Below are 19,509 nucleotides of genomic sequence, written 5' to 3' on the forward strand. Positions count from 1 at the left end.
CTAAAATAAACTATCAGCAAGAAAATCTTCGCCCATTTGTTACGAAATCTTGTCTTTACTATTTTCATAATTGATTGTATAATTGAACGGATTTTCAGTAATCAATTATTCACTTATTTGTTTTATTGTTTTTTTTTTCAGTTGTTAAATGATAAATTCATTTCTAATTTGATAATCCATTATTACTTTAAGATTTTTTTTTTTCAGTTACTCTCTTCTTTTAATTGTGTTGCTTTTATTTGTTGGACTTAAATTATAAAAAATATAAAATGACGGTTGTATATTAAAAAAAATTGTCAAAAATCTCGGAGGGGCAAAGCCTCTACCCGCCCCCTACTAAGTTCCGCTTTTGATAGTTCGCATAATAAATAATTGTAAAAAGTTATATATTAAAATTTCTTTGCATCAAGACAAATCTAACAAGATCTACATGAACATATTTTGTCTTGAATATGTACTTCAAAAATCAAATATAAATTTCTCTTTCATAAAATGGAAAAACTTAAAGTGTACAAACAAAACGAAAGGAGTAGAATAAAATCAGCAAATCATAAATGATCAACATTGGTGGAATAATGCAATTGCATTCAATTGCATTTTCCTTTTTACCTCCTAAGAGCTTACTTAAATTTAATTTTTAGTTCCCATCTAATTCAATTGACTTCAATTTATTCAAAAAATTAAAATTTATTTTGAAAAATTCGATAAATTAGTATAAGTAAGTTTGTATATACTAAAGAAATAGGAAAAATTACCTTGAATAATTCAACTTTTTCACGATTTTCCTATCATAATTTCACTTATTGATTAATCATAAATAATCCAAATTATTGAGGTACTTACCCAAAAATATTGTTCATCAAAATTTTACCTGTTTTTAGAGGTAAACTTACAAAAAAAAAGATAAAATAAAATAAAATAAAATTACAAAAATATTAACAAAAAATAACAAAAAAATCAAATAATAACCACCCATCCACCCCACCCCGACCACCTAACCTCAGCCGATCCCCTACTCCGGTCGGCCACCACTCTCCCTTCCCACCCTCCCTGCCATTCACCCTTCCCCCTCCCTTACCTTTGCTGCTTTATGTTGTGCATATGTGCACTAGCTTCCATTACCTCCTCCACTTCAGCCATCTTTTTTCCTTTACTCTCCAACTGCTACCAAGTACCAACTCTTCCCCTCCCCCATTTCTGGCGAGTCCCCACCCCTCCCCTTCCTCCCCTTCTCCATTCCCTCTCACCACAGTTACTAATTTCCTTCTCCATTGCTGCCCAATTTCTGAAAATCTTCTCACTTCTCCTTCTTCTAACCCGCAAACAACCGGCCATCACCTTCATCTAGCCGTCACTAACCCAACACCTCTCGAACCACCACCTAGCTAAGTCAAATCCTAATTTTTTGATTAAAATCTGAAAATTGGGTGGGGATGTAGATAGAATTTTGCGATTTTGTGAGTGAGTATGTGTGGTTGTGTGCCAATAAAAGAAAAGGGTTGTGGTGGTGGTGTTGGCAGCCGCGTGGTGGTGTCTCCGGTGAGAGGGGGATGGTGGCAGTGGGGCTGGGTTGTTAAGGGGGTTTAATTTTTAAAATTTTTTTTGTAATATGTTTGTAATTTATTTTTTTTTTTATATTCAAAATGACTTGCTACAATAGATACTAGGTAATAGGGCACCCGAGTGTACCCAAGGCAAAGACCCTCCTAAGTTCGAATTATTTCTGATTAATCAGTAGTTGAAATTATTGTAGGAAAATCGCGAAAAAATAGAATTATTAAGGGTAATTTTTTCAAAAAAATATAAAAAAGAATGGAGAAATAAAAGGCAAAGAAAAAAGAAAACTTTATATCTCTATTCTCTCCATTGTTAGTAAGATAAATTTCTCACAAATATAACTTTAGTTCTCATCCATTTATTCTCCCCTCCACACATTCTATTTAAACATATCTTTCTTCATTTCTATTCCATTTTTTGCTTTTAATTTTTTCAATTCAATTAAAACATAAATTCAGTTTAATAATTTATTAAAATTATTGAAAGTTTTTTTTTCATAATCATATCTTACCATGTAAAAATAAAAATAAGAAAATTTAACAAGATATTCCATTTATTACAAGAAATTATTAATTAAAAGAATTATTTATTTTAGCTTTGACAATACTAATCAATAATAAATAATCATCAATCAATATAATAAAAAAAATATACTAATGAAGAAACGACTTATGACACATGTCACACTGTCATTACAAATTTTCCCGCCTTTTTTCTATTATTGACAGAAAAACTTTTGATATTTGATTTGATATTTAGGGAAACAATTAACTCACTAAAACGGTAACATTTGTTGATTGATTATAAATATATGTGATAATCTATTGAAATACTATATTTCCTTATATAAACCAAAAATAAAAATATACATGTAAATATTTATTTTAACTTATAATAAATCATCATCAACAATAAAATATACTAATGTAGAAAGACTTAAGACACATGTCACACTATCATTACAAATTTTCCCGACTTTTTTCTATTATTGACGGAGAAACTTTTGATATTTGATTTGATATTTAGGGAAACAATTAACTCACTAAAACAGTAACATTTGTTGATTGATTATAACTATATATGATAATCTATTGAAATACTATATTTTCTTATATAAACCAAAAAAAAAATATATACATGTGAATATTAATTTTAACTTGTAACAAATCATCATCATACTCCTATAATGAATAAGCTAATTATTTTGGCTATTTTGTCAACTATATCCCCCCTATCTATCATAGTTGAAGACTTTTTTAATTTTATTTGTTGCAATTATCAATAATTACTATGAGTATATGTTCTAATATTGTTGCATAATAAATTATTTATTCACTTTGATACTGATAATATCTAAACAAATACAAAGATTTAATAATTAAATTTATGTTGTAAATGAGTTAAATTTATAAAATAATATCATTATTCATATTAGTAAATATTTATAATATTGTGTTTTACACGGAAATCTATATAATAGAACAATAAAATTTTAACATATTGAATACTGGATATCCTCATTTGGAGCAATATCATTTGTATTAAACAACGTCTTGAATTTCATGTCACCTAATTTTTTTCAGACTTACCTTTAATAGAAAAATGAAAAAAATATTCAGAAGAATTTCATACATTGCTCATTGATGTGAATAATCTATTTTATTGATTAAATTTAAATAATCCAATTTTTGATTATTTTTATTGACAACATTCATTTGTCACATTTTATTGACTACTATAGCTACGTATTAGCCGTTACACTCACTTTTTCTTTCTTATTATGCTTTTGCGTTTGTCTATCCAACTTTTCTTTGGTGGTAAACATCTACAGCAATTGTTATAATATGACAAAAAAAATTGTTAGCAACAAATATTAAAATAATAAATTATTTTAAAGTAATTAATAATAAAGATTATTCAAAAAAATAAAAATAAGCAAATTATTCATGATAATTTTTCGCTAAAAAATTCAGACCTGTTCAAACATTTTTCTCCAGGTCGCAGTCATTAGCCAAACATATTTCCTCTACATTTCTGTTCTTTTTCTCATTTACAGGTTTTGTCCATGCTCATCTATACGCAACGGACCACAGAAAACGCTAACAATAGGTCTTCAATCTTCTCACCTGTGAGTTGATTTTCCATTGAATTTCTCTATAAATTTATTTTTGTCTCTATATTTATTGTCCTTTAATTTTAGATCAATTATAAGAAAGAACAAAACTTTATGTAATTTTTCTTCTGATTGAATCCGTATAATTTTCCCCTTTTGTTACTCAGTCATATAGTGGTTTAATTTTGTTAAGATTGAATCTTGAATATGGGTTGTACTGTGAGGGAAAAACATATTAGAACAAGCAGGAGATCAAGATCAATGAAACCCACCAATAGTGATGTTGATCATAATCATTTAAGTGTTATAAATGAGAGAACTTCTGCACTCGCAAAATCTATGCTAGAATCTGGGTTTAAACCTTGGAGTTATAATATGAGTATTAATGATTCTGTGCAAAATGGTGGTTCAAAACCTAATAGCCCAAATTGTAGTAATGCTCATAACCCTGGTTTTGATGATTGTGGATGGGGGTACTGTACTGAGGAGCAATTAGAGGAGCTTTTGTTGAAGCAATTGGAGTTTTTGTATAATGAGGCGGTTTCCAAGCTTGTTGCATTAGGGTATGATGATGAGGTTGCTCTGAAAGCTGTGTTGAGGAATGGACATTGTTACGGGGGTATGGATGTTTTGACTAATATATTGCATAATTCATTGGCTTATTTGAACAGTGAGTGTTGTGGAAATGATGGGTGTTCTGAGGAATCTGAGCTTGTTTTCCCGGATTTGAGGCAGCTCGAGGAGTATTGTCTTGCGGGTATGGTTTGTTTGTTGCAGCAAGTTCGTCCACATTTGAGTCGAGGGGATGCAATGTGGTGCCTTCTTATGAGTGATCTTCATGTGGGTCGGGCGAGTACTATTGAAATTCCTATGCTTCCTTTGCCTGGTAACGTATGTGGTAATCCTACGAGCAATATGGAAAGTGTTGGTACCAACTCTTCCAGTTCAGGAATTAATGTTCCTCCTGGGCTGTGTAAGTTTCATGGGGGTTGGGGTTTCGGACATGAGCCTGATTCGGAGTTACCTATCAATGCTTTTGGGGGGCTTTTTTCGCGTTTAGAGGCTAGTATCCAGAGAGAGATTGATTGTGCTGAGAGGTTTAATCTCAGTCCTTCAATGAAGTCTTTGTTAAAGAGGGATGTAGCAGCCGTTGGTGCTAGGTTTCGCTCTAAACAGCAGCTGCAAACACAATCTTCAGGCACTAGCTCTGCAATTAACGGAGATTCATCGAAAGGAACTGCACCGACCGTTGATGTGCCAAGTGAGCCATCTGTGGAATCTAATGACAATAACCAAGACATTGTGAACTCATTGTTGAATAAATTTCGAGATTTGAATCTGGATGAGAATTTAGAATCTGTTTCAGAGGATCAAAAAGATGACATAATATTGACTTTGTTACATCAAGTAAAGGATCTAGAGAAGCAGCTTATTGAGCGGAAGGAATGGGCTCACCAGAAGGCAATGCAAGCTGCTAGAAAACTTAGCAGTGATTTAACAGAACTTAAGCTGTTACGGACTGAGAGGGATGAGACTCAGAGGTTAAAAAAGGGTAAGCAAACTCTGGAAGATACAACTATGAAAAGGCTATCTGAAATGGAGAATGCTTTAAGAAAGGCTAGCAGTCAGGTTGACCGTGCAAATGCAGCTGTTAGACAACTTGAGATCGAGAATGCTGAAATAAGGGCAGAGATGGAGGCTTCAAAGCTGAGTGCATCTGAGTCAGTCACAACCTGCTTGGAGGTTGCAAGGAGGGAGAAGAAGTATTTAAAGAAACTCTTGGCATGGGAGAAGCAGAAAACAAAGTTACAAGATGAAATTGCTGCTGAAAGGCAGAAGATTGCTGACTTGCAACAGCTGTTACTGCAGATTCTTGATGCTCAGAAACAAGCAGAGGTTTGTCTACTTGTGATCATTAAATATATACGTTGATGTCCCGTTTACATGTGATACTTGGTGTCATTTGATGGTCAAATGTCTGTAGTTCTCTCTCCAGTTACTTGTAAATTCAAATGTTTGTAGCTGTTAGCCTTTTGAAGTCATATTCATAACCTACTTAGCTTCTTGCCCTACATCATGGCTTGTAGAACTTTGAAGACTATTTTATGTGGAAAGTTGACAATGTGCATAGTTTTTCCTTCACACCTTGTTTAGATTGAGAGAATTGGAGGGATGGGATGGAGAAGGATTGGGAGGGATATAATTTCGTTTGTTCAAATACCAGTTTTGGAGGAAAGGATTTGGAAAGATGGGATTTAAAGGGTTTAAGTCTCTTAAATTTTTTAATAACCAAATCTAATTTCCTTGCTTACTTCACCTATATTCTCCCTTTTCCTTTCTTTCCGTTCTCTCATAAATTCTTATGCAAACATAGTATTAAAGTTTTTGCACACGCTCTTTTCTTTTCCATTATTTTGGAATGTTGATGTGGTAGGTCGGTGATTTTTGAAATTGACAACGTGCACTAGTATCATACTCCTAACGTGTCCATGATATGATTTGAAATATGGGTTTTTCTGGGGTCGGAATAATTCAACTCATTGAGATTTAGGCTTAGATTCAAGTTATCACGTATATGAAGAGCCTTTAATTTTATCTAGTTGGACCCACTCCGCACAATCCCACCTACTTTTCAAAAGTGGCTGCACGACCCTCCGATCTTGAGAGAATTAGCGCTGAGAGAGAGAAGTGATAGATATGTCAAGAGGCCTAACATAGGATGAGCTATCGCCTATCATAGTTGTGAATTGTGAGGAGTATGAAAATCATATTGAGTGTGTTCCTTTGATATGTTGCAACCAAAATATTGATTCACTAATCTGTATCCTTTTGTTGGTATAACTCAGAAGGGCTTGGCTGTTTTCAATATTCAATTGTTTCACTTTGCACTTGTGGAGAAAACAACCTTTTTGAGTTCTAGGATGCAATTTTACTTCTATGGATCTCTATACAATTTTGCTTTTGGATGAGGTGCTGTTCCTTCCATTTATCCCGTTAAGTGAGCTACCATTGAATGTGACCTGGAGTCTTCGGTATGGTTTTGCACTATTATCTTTCCTATGTACTATTTAGTTAGAATGCTAGATGTTGAGTTTTTACCGAAAGGAGGGGAAAAACCTTATTGTGTTTTTGGATAGGCTGTAAAGCTGCTTATTTGACAGACTGTATGCCAAACGATTATTGAGTATTTACCCAGAACTAAAAAGACTTGTGGTTATTAAGATTCTCTTCGGTTCAGATGCTGCATTTGATTCTGTTATTGGATCTTGCAAACAGTAGAGTTCATATATGCATATATGATGTGCTTTGCCGTTCTTTATAGTGCGTACATCATGCTCCTTTCACACATTGACGAATTGTATTCTTATTTTAAAATCTGCGGAATAGTGCCAGGCAATAGACTTCCTTAAAACGTTTGTTGGACATTCTTGCTTCGACATATTTTTTTGATTGAAATCTAAGTTTGCCACTTATTTTTAAAAGTCGAAAAAGCCGCTAGGTGGTGATGATCAAGTACTAGGGTATATGGAACAGTGGTTGTATATTACTTTATTTTCTGGTTTGCATGGAGGAAACTTAAATGATTATACTATGCGGATGTGTGAGCGTAAGTAAAATAGTTCAGATATTATTTTAAAATTGAATCATGGGGCTTTCTCCTTATGTGATGCGGCACTTCTTTGAACGCTCGAACAGCTGCTGCGAGCAATTGCCATCTAGCTTTTGTGCTTCACTTGAAATAGTCTCATTTGATCTACAAAAAGATTATGTTTAAAAGTAAACGTTAGCTTGCCTTGGAACAGGGAATATATTTATAAATATGATGCTGTTTTAAGTCAAGCTGCTTGAATTGATCCTGCTAAATTTCAGCCCGTCTTTTTTGAAACCGTCTCACGCCGAGATGACCTCAAAACAAGAAGCCCATAAGTTAAAAGTTTCTATTATTAAGCTATTTAACTCAAGCATGAGGCATGTCTCACGGTGAGACCGTTTCATACAAGAATTCGTGGCTAACGTTTGCTAAAAGCTACGGCAGACTAATTCATGTATAATTTTACAGGCGAAGTGTAAGAGAGAAATGAAGGATAAGGAACTTGCAATGACTCAAGTGGAGGAAGAAAGGCATTCCAAGGAAGCGACTGAGAGCAACAACAAGAGAAAGCTTGAAGCCTTGCGCTTGAGGATAGAAATAGACTTCCAGCGTTACAAGGATGACGTCCAAAGGCTAGAGCAGGAACTCTCTCGTCTTAAAGCAAGTGCAGAGCTTGTTGAGCCTCTAGATTCATCCGATGCTATCGTGACTGGAACTCCTGAAGCAACAATAAAAAATCAAGGGGAAACGATTGCGAGGCTGCTCAGGGAATTGGATGAACCCGAGAAAGAATGGACAGAGAGGGAATGCCTGATATGTTTGAAAGAGGAAGTCTCCGTTGTGTTCCTACCTTGTGCGCATCAAGTAATGTGTGCTAACTGTGGTGAGGATTACGGGAAGAAGGGAAAAGCGACTTGTCCTTGCTGTCGGTGCCCCATTGAACAGAGAATCCGTGTTTTTGGTGCCACCTCATAGACACTCATGGCGAAAAACATTTTTTACAGCCCAAGCTAAAAACTTCATCTGGTGAGTAAATAAAAAGGGGGGGGGGGGGGGGGGGGGGGGGGCAAAAACTGTGTTATAACTTATATTTAGACTTACATAGAGTATATATTTACAGAACCCTGTGATTTCCATACACTGACTTCCTTTGCCAGTTGGAACTGTACTAGCTCTTACATACTTCTAGAAGTATTGTTTTTGTTTTTGTTTTTGTTTTTGTTTTTGTTCTCCTTGGATTGTTATTGGTTACGGATTGAATGCTGTTAGTCGATTTACTGTGAACTGTTCACTGGGATAATAGTTGTGAGAACTATCCGAGAAGCAGATGTTGGTGGGTGATCATGTATGAGTTGAGACGCGTTCTTGAAACCATTTTCGATCTTAAAGCTTCTCGAGTTTTTTTCATGAGTGATTATCTCGCTTTTATCTTCTGCTACTCTCACTTCCATCTTTGACGTCATTCCGTCAAGAGAAACAGTCGAGTCACCCAAGATACTCACTAGTAAATTAGTTTCAAACCCTAGCAATATGTATGTTCTGGTGAAAAACGATCCCCGATTGTTTTTCACCACTTGCTTGTCGTTCGAGCAGCTCTATGTGATGCCTTCCTTTGGTTATTCAAAACTCCAACACCATGGTATGTCAATCCCCTTGCATCCTCATTGCCAATAAGTGATTTGGTTCTTGTATCAATATCTAACATCAGGATTCTAATCTACAAACATTGTAAAAATAACCTCATCCAAATTTCTTGACAAATTTTCAGGAATGGTAGTAGATAGAATCCAAAACTAGATTTCAAATTTTAATTTTATTTTATAGCCTATTATATATGAATACATCATTAGTTAGGTGGACGAAAATTTTACAACTTAATTGACATACAAGTTTATGATTCAACTTAAGAAGACACAAATGGAATAAAAAAACCCAAATTACTAAAGCTTGAATAATGTTTTTGGGTTTGTTTATACACAAACCCAAAAACAAAACTAGAATTTTTCACATTGTGCAATAGTTCTTGTATAGTAAATGAAATGACATGGTCATTTGCCTCAATCCCATCATCAATAAAACATGTTTTTAAGTTTTTTGCGAGACAAACTATTAGAAAAAAGACAAATTTCTTCTAAGAACCCCAAATCAAACATGTCCTTTTTATTTCCTCTAGAAAATGGATGATCCATTTATTGTTAGGAATATATTCTTTTTGTCTCTTAGAATTTGCCCTATTTAATCTAATAAGTTTTCACAAAAACTAATAAAAAAGAGCAAATTCAAAGGGACAGACTATGCATGAAAGGGAGGAACATATAAGGGGTATGAGATTAGCATTTAGCAGTGTGAGCTTCGATAAAAATGGAGGAAATTCTATTACCTCAATAATTATCGTAAAATATAACTACACGTCTAAAATAATGTACAACCTTTATGTTCTATAACATACAATCATCTGACTAAGATTTTTTGTTTTCATATATTATGTGTTAGACTAACTAGCAGTTTCAAAAACAACGAGACATTATTTTTCGATTCAAAATATCATCTACCAACTAATAACCATAACTTATCTCTCTCCCTAAGTTTTAAAAAATCCCAAAAACTTGTATGAGGCAGATAAACAAACAAAATAACCTCACTTAGCCTTATTTTTAGTTGCTAGGGAAAAGTTTACTTTCTTGTCCTTTTTTGACTTCCCTACAATTTATTAGTAAAACAACCATTAATATCAAGCTATACTTTTAATGGAAGGCATGTGAATATTTGAGAAAAGAAGCATTATATCACTCTCTTGTTCACATAAAGTAACACCAACCCTAAACTTTTGTGACACTCATTAGAACTCCAGAACTTCCAAAAACTCTCCTGTCCACTACCCACCCATTAAAATCTGCCACTCAAAAATATATATAAATACCCTTGACTTTTTATTAAACCTTGTTTTTTATGCAATATTTGTGTCTTACCTTCCTTAATATTCATTTAATACAAAAGTTAAGATCCAAACATAGCATTATAGGTTACTTTTATCTGTTTTTTGTTAGTTTCTTAGGTCCTAGGGGCAAAGTATGCCTCATTAGGGAGTTATATGCTTATATTATATGGTGTTTTCAAGCATGGAATGGAGTTCCAAGAAGAAAAGTAAGATGGGATTCTATGAAGTGAAAATGAAGGAGCTTGCAGGTTTGGTATTCAGAACATTCTGGAATGTGGGTTGGGAAGATCCAAGACGAGTGATCCATGCTTTTAAAGTTGGGTTGTCTTTGACATTGGTTTCACTTTTGTATTTGTTGGAACCTTTGTTCAAAGGCATTGGACAAAATGCTATTTGGGCTGTCATGACTGTTGTTGTTGTGCTTGAGTTTACTGCAGGTTAGCTCAGCAATTGGTACTATATACTCTTGTGTCGAGGCTTTTACATCATTTATTCTTAGAGTATATGACATATCCTTTGGGCCTCAACCATTAGCTTAAGCTTTTGGTTGAGTTGGTTCCTTGATATGGTATCAAAGCTAATGTGATAATCGGTCACAGTTTCAAATCTCAACCTCCCCTTATTTAAAGTGCAATATATAGCGCTAGGTATAAGGAGAACATGTGTTGTATACACACTTCTAGCCCAAAGGGCTCTCGTGTGAGGAAGAGTGTTAGAATATATAACATATCCTGAGCATCAACCATTAACTTAAACTTTTGGTTGAGCTGGTTCCTTGACATGTTATATACTTTAACATTTATCTTACAAACAACATTCCATTTCCCACGCTATTAAGTGGCTCACACCTAGGGTGGGATACAGGGTCTGATATACGCAACCTTACCCTTGTTAGTAATAAAACTAACAAAGAGGTTATTTCTGATTAATTTCAACTATGCATAAAATTTATGTATTTTGTGACATACTTCATGTAGGAGCAACATTATGCAAGGGATTGAACAGAGGACTTGGGACAGTCTTGGCAGGATCATTGGCATTTTTCATTGAGTTTGTGGCCAATAAATCTGGTCATGTTTTTCGTGCTATCTTCATTGCATTAGCAGTTTTTTTGATTGGTAGGTTATTCAAGCAGTAAAATCAGTTTTGTTGGGATAATTTATCCCACATCGACAAATTAAAGATGGTGCGCACACTTTATCACTCATTGGAGCCCTTTCTCTCTGATTTTTTGTTGTATCTTTTTTGCTTATAAAGTGTGTGCACCTTGAATTCTCTGATTCAACTTAACAGTTTTGACTACTGAAACGAGCTCATAGTAACCATTTTTTATCAGCAAAATCAGTTCTGAATCTTAGAAAATTAGTATTGATGTGTAAAATCAGTTATAATCAGTAAAAATTCCATGAAAATGAGCTTAGCCAGGCAGTGAACAAACACTGAAAGTTGATGCTTTGTTTTTCCTTATAACTTTCAGGAACCGCTGCTACTTATATAAGATTTTTCCCTTACATAAAGAAGAATTATGATTATGGAGTGGTGATATTCTTGCTGACATTTAACTTAATCACGGTCTCTAGTTACCGTGTTGATGATGTTCTGCATATAGCACAACAACGGCTCTATACCATTGCCATCGGCTGTGGGATCTGCCTCTTGATGAGTTTCTTAGTTTTCCCACATTGGTCAGGGGAAGATCTACACAATTCTACTGTCTCCAAACTTGAAGGCCTTGCTACGTTTATTGAAGGTAAAGACAAAGAAAAGGCCTAAAATGTGTCATAATTTACTAGTTGGTGTAACAGATCGATTAAGACAACATGTGTTCATCCTTTAAACACCCAAGAACAAAACACGACTACTTGTCGTGGTGTGCATTAGAATGCCCTTGGTGCCGAGCCAAAATCAACTTCGAGTACCTTAAAATGACTTGTGAAAGTGACCTAAGATCACTTAATCTAGGGAAGGTGACATTTGTTCACATGAAGTATGTGAATGAAAGCTATATACATGATCAGTACAATTAACTACCCATCTTTTTCTGTCTTTTGTGGTTCATCATTATCATCATACCCAGTGTATCCCGCTCATAGAAAACTAGCATCAGGGTCTAGGTAGGGAAGGAAGGCAGCAACCATACCCATAAATATATATATAATCTGTTAAACATAATGTGTGCCACTAATATAATCTGTCGTATAAATCGAAATTAATGCAGCATGTGTTCAACAGTACTTCAGTGACTCTAATTCAGAAGCTGAAGAAGACAATTTGGCTGATGATCCCATCTACAAGGAAATTTTAGATTCAAAATCTGCAGATGAGGCTCTGGTAAGGATGCATATTGTACTTGTCTTGTTTTATTTTTCGTACAGAAGTTTCTAAACACTGACCATTCCAGGCATTATATGCAAGCTGGGAGCTGCGCGCATCAAGGCACGGCTTCACCTTCCCATGGAAACAATATGTTAAGGTCGGAGCAGCTCTTCGCCATTTTGGCTACACTATTGTTTCCCTTCATGGCTGTTTGCAGACTGAAATACAGGTTATTAATGAAATTTTTTTTCAACCCATCTACTAGAACTTATAGATTACAGTCAGTTTGACGAATGACTAGTTTCTCGTTGTACTTGTAGACGCCAAAAGCAGTTCGTGCACTGTTTAAAGACCCCTGCATCAGGCTTGCAGCAGAAGTGTCAAAAGTTCTAAGAGAACTTGCACGCAGCATAAAAACTAGACGCCATTGCTCGCCATCTATCCTCTCCGATCACCTCCATGAAACGTTAAAAGACCTAGACACCGCCTTAAAATCCCAACCGCGGCTCTTTCTTAATCCTACCCTTGACAATAACAACAGTACTCCTGCCCCACCACCCAACTTTCTGGCCTTAGCAGCTGCTGCTGCTGCCAACAATGGCCTAAAAAACCCACCTACAACCGCCCCAACAAATGCTTATATACCCCATTTCAAAACCGACTCTTCTGCCTTACAAGAGTGGAAGAAAAAGCGCGATCAGAAGACTAATACTGCTGCTGCTGCAGAGATGTTAACAGCTAAGGAGAAGGAAGGTGTTGGAGACAGAAGATTGTTGAGGCCTACATTGAGCAAGATTGCTATCACAAGCTTGGAGTTTGCCGAGGCTCTTCCATTCGCAGCGTTTGCATCGTTGCTTGTGGAGACGGTTGCTAGGTTGGATCGTGTGATTGAGGAGGTAGAGGAGCTTGGAAGCATAGCTCATTTTAAGGAGTTTAGGCCAGGGGATGACATTCTTGTTAGGTGTGATGATGATGATAAACCTATTAGTAATGGATTGCAGAATCATCTGCCTTCTCATGGATGTGATTGAATTGAAAAAAAGTAATTTGTGACCAGTTAAACTTACTTTATATCAATTTATTCTTGGTTTATGTGGGGTTTGCTGAATGTGTATGTTCATCATTTTCTGTATTGAAGCACCAAAATACAAAAAAAATTCAGAAGGGCCCAACCGGGTTCGAACCGGTGACCTATTGATCTGCAGTCAATTGCTCTACCACTGAGCTATGGACCCACTTTTGAAATTGGATTAATATTTTATTTATTTATATTATTATCTCATTTAGTTTTTACACATTTATCATTACACATATTAAATTCTAAGTATCTTTAGTTAAGGATAATAAAAAATTTCAAGCAAGATTCTATTTTAACTACTAGATTAACAATAAAATACATTAAAAATGATCGATAAATAGTATCATGGGACAATAATAGTGAATAGTAATGAGTATAAATATTGTCACAACGAAAGCAATATTATTATTTTTTGAAATTGAAGTATTCTTTGTACTGAAATCGAAGTATTTTCATTAGCATTAACCAATTATGAGGTAGCCTAATGAAATTATGAGTTAGTCTAATAATTAAGAGTTTTTTCATTTATCTTTGTGACATAAGTTTGATTCTCACCACTTATCGAAGCCCCAATAAATTTTATTTCCCTCTTCACCCTTATGTCTAAGAATATTCTAGCTTGCCCATGAAACCAAAAAATTTAGATTAATCTATCTCTTACTGATTTATTTCCCTTGTCTTTCTTATTGTGTAGGTTTTCTCTAACCTACCTCAAACTCTAAAGAAACATCGTATTAATTTATATCTCTCACCAAACATAAAAATAAAAAACAATTACACAAATTCTTGTATGCGACACCTAATAAAAAAAATTAAACCCATCAAATCCAAGGCTCAAAACACCTATTTCAACACTAAACATGTCATTTCAATACCATACATTCTTATTCCAAATCTTAATTTTCTATCTTTAAAGACGTCACTTTATTTTTTTCGTACCTACTCTAACTTAAAATCTCTACTTCAATATTTAAAGTCTCTTCACGAGCTTTAATTTTCCTTTAGCTATGGTTTAGACCTGATCATGGGCGGCCCCGCCCAACTCGGCCCGAAAAAGTGAGGGTTTGGGTACCAAAATATGCCCTGATGGGTGGGTTTAGGCAAAAAATAAGTGGCTCGAATTTTTTTGAGACGGGTTTGGGATTGGCCTTTGGCCCGCGGGCCAGCCTGGCCCGGCCCGAAAAGTCATGGGTTTTGGCACTTGCATTAACATTATTGATATTATTTAATATTGTTCTAGGTCCGTCCCAATTGAAATAATTGCTTGACATAATTAAATTTTATTCTCATTAATTTTCTTTTGTGCTATTTATATTATGAAAAAATTGCCTCTGTTAGATTGCGTAACGATTGGCGTAATAATTTCAAATAATTTATCTAATTAGTTTTTCTTTTCAGTTTGTTTCTTTTTTCAGAATATTCTTTAGATTGTTAATCTGATTTGCAGACATATTTCTATACGAAAACAATATACTTTTTATGTAGTAATGTTAAACTACATGCTCCTATATGAAATAATTAAAACCGTTAGTACATATACTGAAATATTGGAAAATAACATCTTAATTAATTTTAAAAAAGACAAATACAATTCCGTTTCAAAGAATTTAAAATGTTTGAGCTAATATATTAGAGTTGTATAATAAAATAAACAAAATATTATAATGTATAAACAATATATAACATAGGCCCGCATATTACGGGTTTGGACAGGAACTTTCAGGCTCGCACTTCGACTCCGCCCACATCAACGGGCTGTTTTTCCCACCCGATCCGGCCCTGTGTTTGATAAGGTCTACTATGGTTAAATTGAGTACTCCAAGACCTGAAATTTCCACTGTAAGAGTTTAATTATCAATTTCGAGATTTAAAATGCAATTTATATTCCAAGGTCGAAATAACTTATTTCAAACTTTAAATGTACGACTAAAAAAATAAATTTTATATGAAAAACTTATTTTCGGGAGAAAAAAAGGCCGCTCAAGGGCCAAAGTACTACAGGGATGGAAGGGGCAAAAATTTGCTGTTAAAAAGGGCCCAACCGGGTTCGAACCGGTGACCTATTGATCTGCAGTCAATTGCTCTACCACTGAGCTATGGACCCGTTGTTATGTTATCACATTTCTAAAGTAGAAATTTAAGGCTTGTCCTCGGAAAATCTTTGCCATGTGCAAATATTGAATTTGAAAAGTTATAATCTAGAGCAATTTAAAAGATTTAATAGCTTTCAAAAAAATTTAGCATAAAATTATATATAAACAAAATTTCTAAAATAATATTCAATAAAGTCATTTTTGTTCATCTTGTTTTTCTTTACACAATGAAAATAAACCTATTTTTTAGTATGAAATAAATTTATTTTTATTTTTAGTAAAACAGAACTCAATTAATTTTTATTTAACAATTTGTATTATATGGAGTATGAATTTTAATGCAACCACAAGTTTAAACTTCTACTAAAATATTATTTTATAATATTTTTAGAGAGAACAAGGACATCAATTTTATTGTTACAATTTTAACATCAGATCATATAGGATGACAATGACAAAATAGCACATACACAAAGATAAGATATTTTTTCATTTCATATTTATGTAAGGTAGCATAAAAATAAGTGGTCAGCTGAGTATCTAAGCACATTAATGGCTTGTTGTGTCTCAAACACAGTATTCTACAGATGGAAAGGAAGCCCAAAAAACTTATTTGGATGGAACATTGGCAAAACAAATGTTGATGAGAAGCCACAGCCTAAGTACCATGACATTGATCTTCCTTTTCCACCTTCTCTTGTCTCCACAACATTTCTAAGTGGTAACCCTCTTTTCCTTTTAAATTTCCCATTTTTTTTCTTATTATATACTCCGCTTTTCCTTTGAATTGTCTACAACAAGCGCATAAAGCTCTCGCTTTAATTTTCGAGTTGTAGCAAATTCAAGAGGACATTGAGAGTATGAAGTATGATTTGTTCAAGATCATTTTGAGGTCACGCTAGTTACGTCTATAACTATAGAAATTCTTAATTAGACGAGATTCTAAGATGGACGTAAAATCTAGTCGCATGGACATTTTTTTATTTTCTTGATATGCATAAGGGAAATTTGAATGTAAAATAGCTTCATGATTTTGGTTATCATGACTTGATCTAAGAAGTATTGATTGATTGTTGTTGTTCATTAAGGCAGAATCAGTGTTACATAATTCTCCAGTAATTTGCTTATTGAATTCGGTATTTACTCAAAATTATCCTAAAATAACCCAAAACCTCTCATAATTCGCTTTTTTTATTCGCGATAGCGATTTGTAAGGAGATTAGTGAATCATGTGACAGTGGATAGAATTCATTGTCAATCTTTTGGTTAAAAGGGGCTAAACTTGACATTTGGTAATCTATATTGACTGTCAGGAAGGGAACTGAAATGCTGTTACAGAGCAAGCATTGATGGATTCAGTGCAACAGACTTCCATAAGTTCTGTGACTTTAAGGGTCCATGTGTTATAATAGGGTACACAAACAACCCCTTCAAGTTTGGGGCATTTAACCCAGAAGGTTACAGAAGTACAGATGACTATTATGACTCTTTTGATGCATTCCTCTTCTACTGGCAAGAGGAAGAAAAATCTGATCCAATAATACTTCCTAAAGTAGGAGGCAGTGGAGCAGCACTTTTCGATTATGCTCGCGGGGGCCCACAATTTGGCGCGGATGGACTACTCATTGGTCCACCGCTAGCGCCTGTCATGGGTGTGTTTACAGGTCCTGATGCAAATTCAGGTGTGGGTGATTTAAGGCAAGCAAAGTCTAGGTTGGGATTATCTTATTCTAAGAGACCTGATGGAAAAGAGTCTATTTTTGGAGATGAATCCAATGCAGTTTTGGAAGAAATCCAAGTCTTTTGCAGTCCAGATATTGCAAGATTATATTAATTGTCATTATAAACTTTCTTCCATATAAAGTAATCTAGTTTATAAATGGATGAAGACAGTATAGAGCTTTTTATTTCTTTGTGTTAACAATTCTAGTAGCTTTCTAGATGGGTGGCCAATTCCTTTAGACTTCTGGGTACTTTTTCTGATAAACTAATTAGAGCAAAAGCAAGACATTTAATAAGATTTAGAGCTATAACATGATCCAAAATGATAGGATAACACTCTGGTTAGTCTGAAACCTAAGATTTCTTTCTGTAATACCAGAATATTAAACAAAACCCATGAAAAGGACACTAACCCAAGTCCCACCTGTGTTAAGTTTGGGGGGGTCAGATGTACAGCTGTACGCAACCTTATCCTTGTTAATGATGATAAAGAGGTTTGTTCTCATTGACTTTTGGCAGTAAACATCATCTGCAACTTCACATAAATAAGAAGTGAACATGATCTAACGAGGTTTTTTACTTCAAAGTAATCATAAATTATTGGTATAAAGAATGTGTCAAAAGGGGGTTTCATAAACTTATTCCATGCCCCACAGTTCAGTATTAGGGAAAGTAGGCCTAATGCAGAGGCCGGCACATCCAACTAAGAAGAAAAGAGATTAGTGATGTAATCCTTTTATCAGTGCTTTTATTAAAGTTCATTACTTGCTATATCTTTTACTAGATTCTTGCTAAAAGGAGTTAAAAAGAAGGGGGGAAATGGGAATAATGAGGAAACTTCAACCAATAGAGAGAATATGATAACTTGCCTGGTGATCCACTGATCTTTATGACATCAACGAGTTTCTGCCTCGCCTTTTGCTCGTCCACTACCCATTTGGCCTTTAACATGAAGTTTGAAATCCTACTCGTCGTGTTCACACCTATCAATAAATTTGAACCAACATTGCATAACGTAAAATAATTCTGATTTTAACCAAAAATTGATCATGTTAGCATAAAATTTCTGTTTTTACTGACAATCGTCTTTTCCTGCTTTCTTTAACCTGGTTTTAGAATACACGAGCACGTATAAAAACGCTAATAATGTAATTATAGACCTTAGTACAGAAAATTATTTTCTATCTGAGGGGGACATAAGGCAAAATAAAGATAACAGGAAAGGTAAAAAACGAAAGGGACAGGATAAAACAATCATACTGGCTCTTTCTCATGGCTTGCATTCATATATTGATCTCGAAGCCGTGCTACTTACAAGTGTTTAGTGACAAAGCTAAAAGAAAAAAGCAGTAACTTTAACAAAAATGTCATCTTTTTTGACACTCCACAACAGAAAATGTACTGGTGCTTGCAGAAACATATTTTTTTGATCCCTTCAGTGATTCTTAGGGCAGCAACCAATTAGGTGAGGTAGGAATATAAGGTTTTCATGCATATATTCACGTCTTCCATCACATTTACGATGGTGACTCCAATACAAGTGTTCCTTGACGATAATTATTATCAGAAAAGCAGAATATTGGTGATGTTGCATGAATGTCAATGCACAAGGACTAGCGTTGACGATAGAGATTCATACTTAAGGTGAACGATGCAAGAAAGTTAGACGCATAAAGTACAGAACAGCACAGGTTTCCTATAGTGCACGGCTTCTTCATTTTTCCTAGAGAACTCAATTAACCGAATCCAAAAAACATACTAAATTGCACAAAAGATATGAGGCGATATAACATGCAACAAGTTTTCATGGTTTATACGTTGTTTAACAGATCCTCAATCTGAAAGAACGCATTTCCTGCTGTCACAGAAACACATTGCAGGTCTGCCATAAGCTTAACATCAGATTCATTCCAAAAGATCACTTAGCATCACAACATAATGATTATAAAGTGTGTTCTTTTACTAAATTTCTAAGATAAAAAGGTGAAAGTAGACAAGACAAGTATAAAGGAAAAAAGAAACACAAGACATAAAGGAAGGAGGGAAGGGCTTAAAGTTATGAGTTTCACTATGAAAACAGAGAACGTATACATAAAAGAC

The 19,509-nt window shown here is 34.5% G+C and overlaps 3 protein-coding genes and 2 non-coding genes across 6 annotated transcripts; 3 read left to right on the top strand and 2 right to left on the bottom strand.

Annotated features, from left to right (window-relative positions):
- The first annotated feature begins 3,531 nt into the window (after positions 1-3,531).
- LOC130800735 (MND1-interacting protein 1) lies at positions 3,532-8,650 on the top strand. Of its 2 annotated transcripts, XR_009039489.1 has the most exons (3): positions 3,567-5,566; positions 6,517-6,702; positions 7,731-7,868. XR_009039489.1 is itself a non-coding variant. In XM_057664343.1 (2 exons), the coding sequence occupies exons 1-2, from the start codon at positions 3,878-3,880 to the stop codon at positions 8,235-8,237; spliced, it is 2,196 nt and encodes a 731-aa protein (XP_057520326.1). In that variant the 5' UTR covers positions 3,532-3,877; the 3' UTR covers positions 8,238-8,650. The 2 variants fall into 2 exon arrangements, 1 of the variants encoding a protein (XP_057520326.1); XM_057664343.1 differs by lacking the exon at positions 6,517-6,702 and having other exon boundaries at positions 3,532-5,566; positions 7,731-8,650.
- Positions 8,651-10,114: 1,464 nt separating this feature from the next.
- Positions 10,115-13,773, top strand: LOC130800736 (aluminum-activated malate transporter 14-like). Its single transcript, XM_057664344.1, has 6 exons — positions 10,115-10,637; positions 11,178-11,318; positions 11,678-11,950; positions 12,419-12,531; positions 12,602-12,745; positions 12,837-13,773. Exons 1-6 carry the CDS (start codon positions 10,367-10,369, stop codon positions 13,545-13,547), a joined length of 1,653 nt encoding a protein of 550 aa, XP_057520327.1. The 5' UTR covers positions 10,115-10,366; the 3' UTR covers positions 13,548-13,773.
- TRNAC-GCA (transfer RNA cysteine (anticodon GCA)) lies at positions 13,680-13,751 on the bottom strand. The gene has a single exon. It is a non-coding gene; the product is annotated as a tRNA-Cys (tRNA).
- Positions 13,774-15,626: 1,853 nt separating the features above from the next.
- Positions 15,627-15,698, bottom strand: TRNAC-GCA (transfer RNA cysteine (anticodon GCA)). Its single transcript has one exon. It is a non-coding gene; the product is annotated as a tRNA-Cys (tRNA).
- A 480-nt stretch (positions 15,699-16,178) lies between these two features.
- Positions 16,179-17,627, top strand: LOC130800737 (uncharacterized). Its single transcript, XM_057664345.1, has 2 exons — positions 16,179-16,408; positions 17,001-17,627. Exons 1-2 carry the CDS (start codon positions 16,240-16,242, stop codon positions 17,519-17,521), a joined length of 690 nt encoding a protein of 229 aa, XP_057520328.1. The 5' UTR covers positions 16,179-16,239; the 3' UTR covers positions 17,522-17,627.
- Positions 17,628-19,509: the final 1,882 nt, after the last annotated feature.

Source organism: Amaranthus tricolor, chromosome 15 (genome assembly GCF_026212465.1).
Source record: "Amaranthus tricolor cultivar Red isolate AtriRed21 chromosome 15, ASM2621246v1, whole genome shotgun sequence".
Taxonomy (NCBI): domain Eukaryota; kingdom Viridiplantae; phylum Streptophyta; class Magnoliopsida; order Caryophyllales; family Amaranthaceae; genus Amaranthus; species Amaranthus tricolor.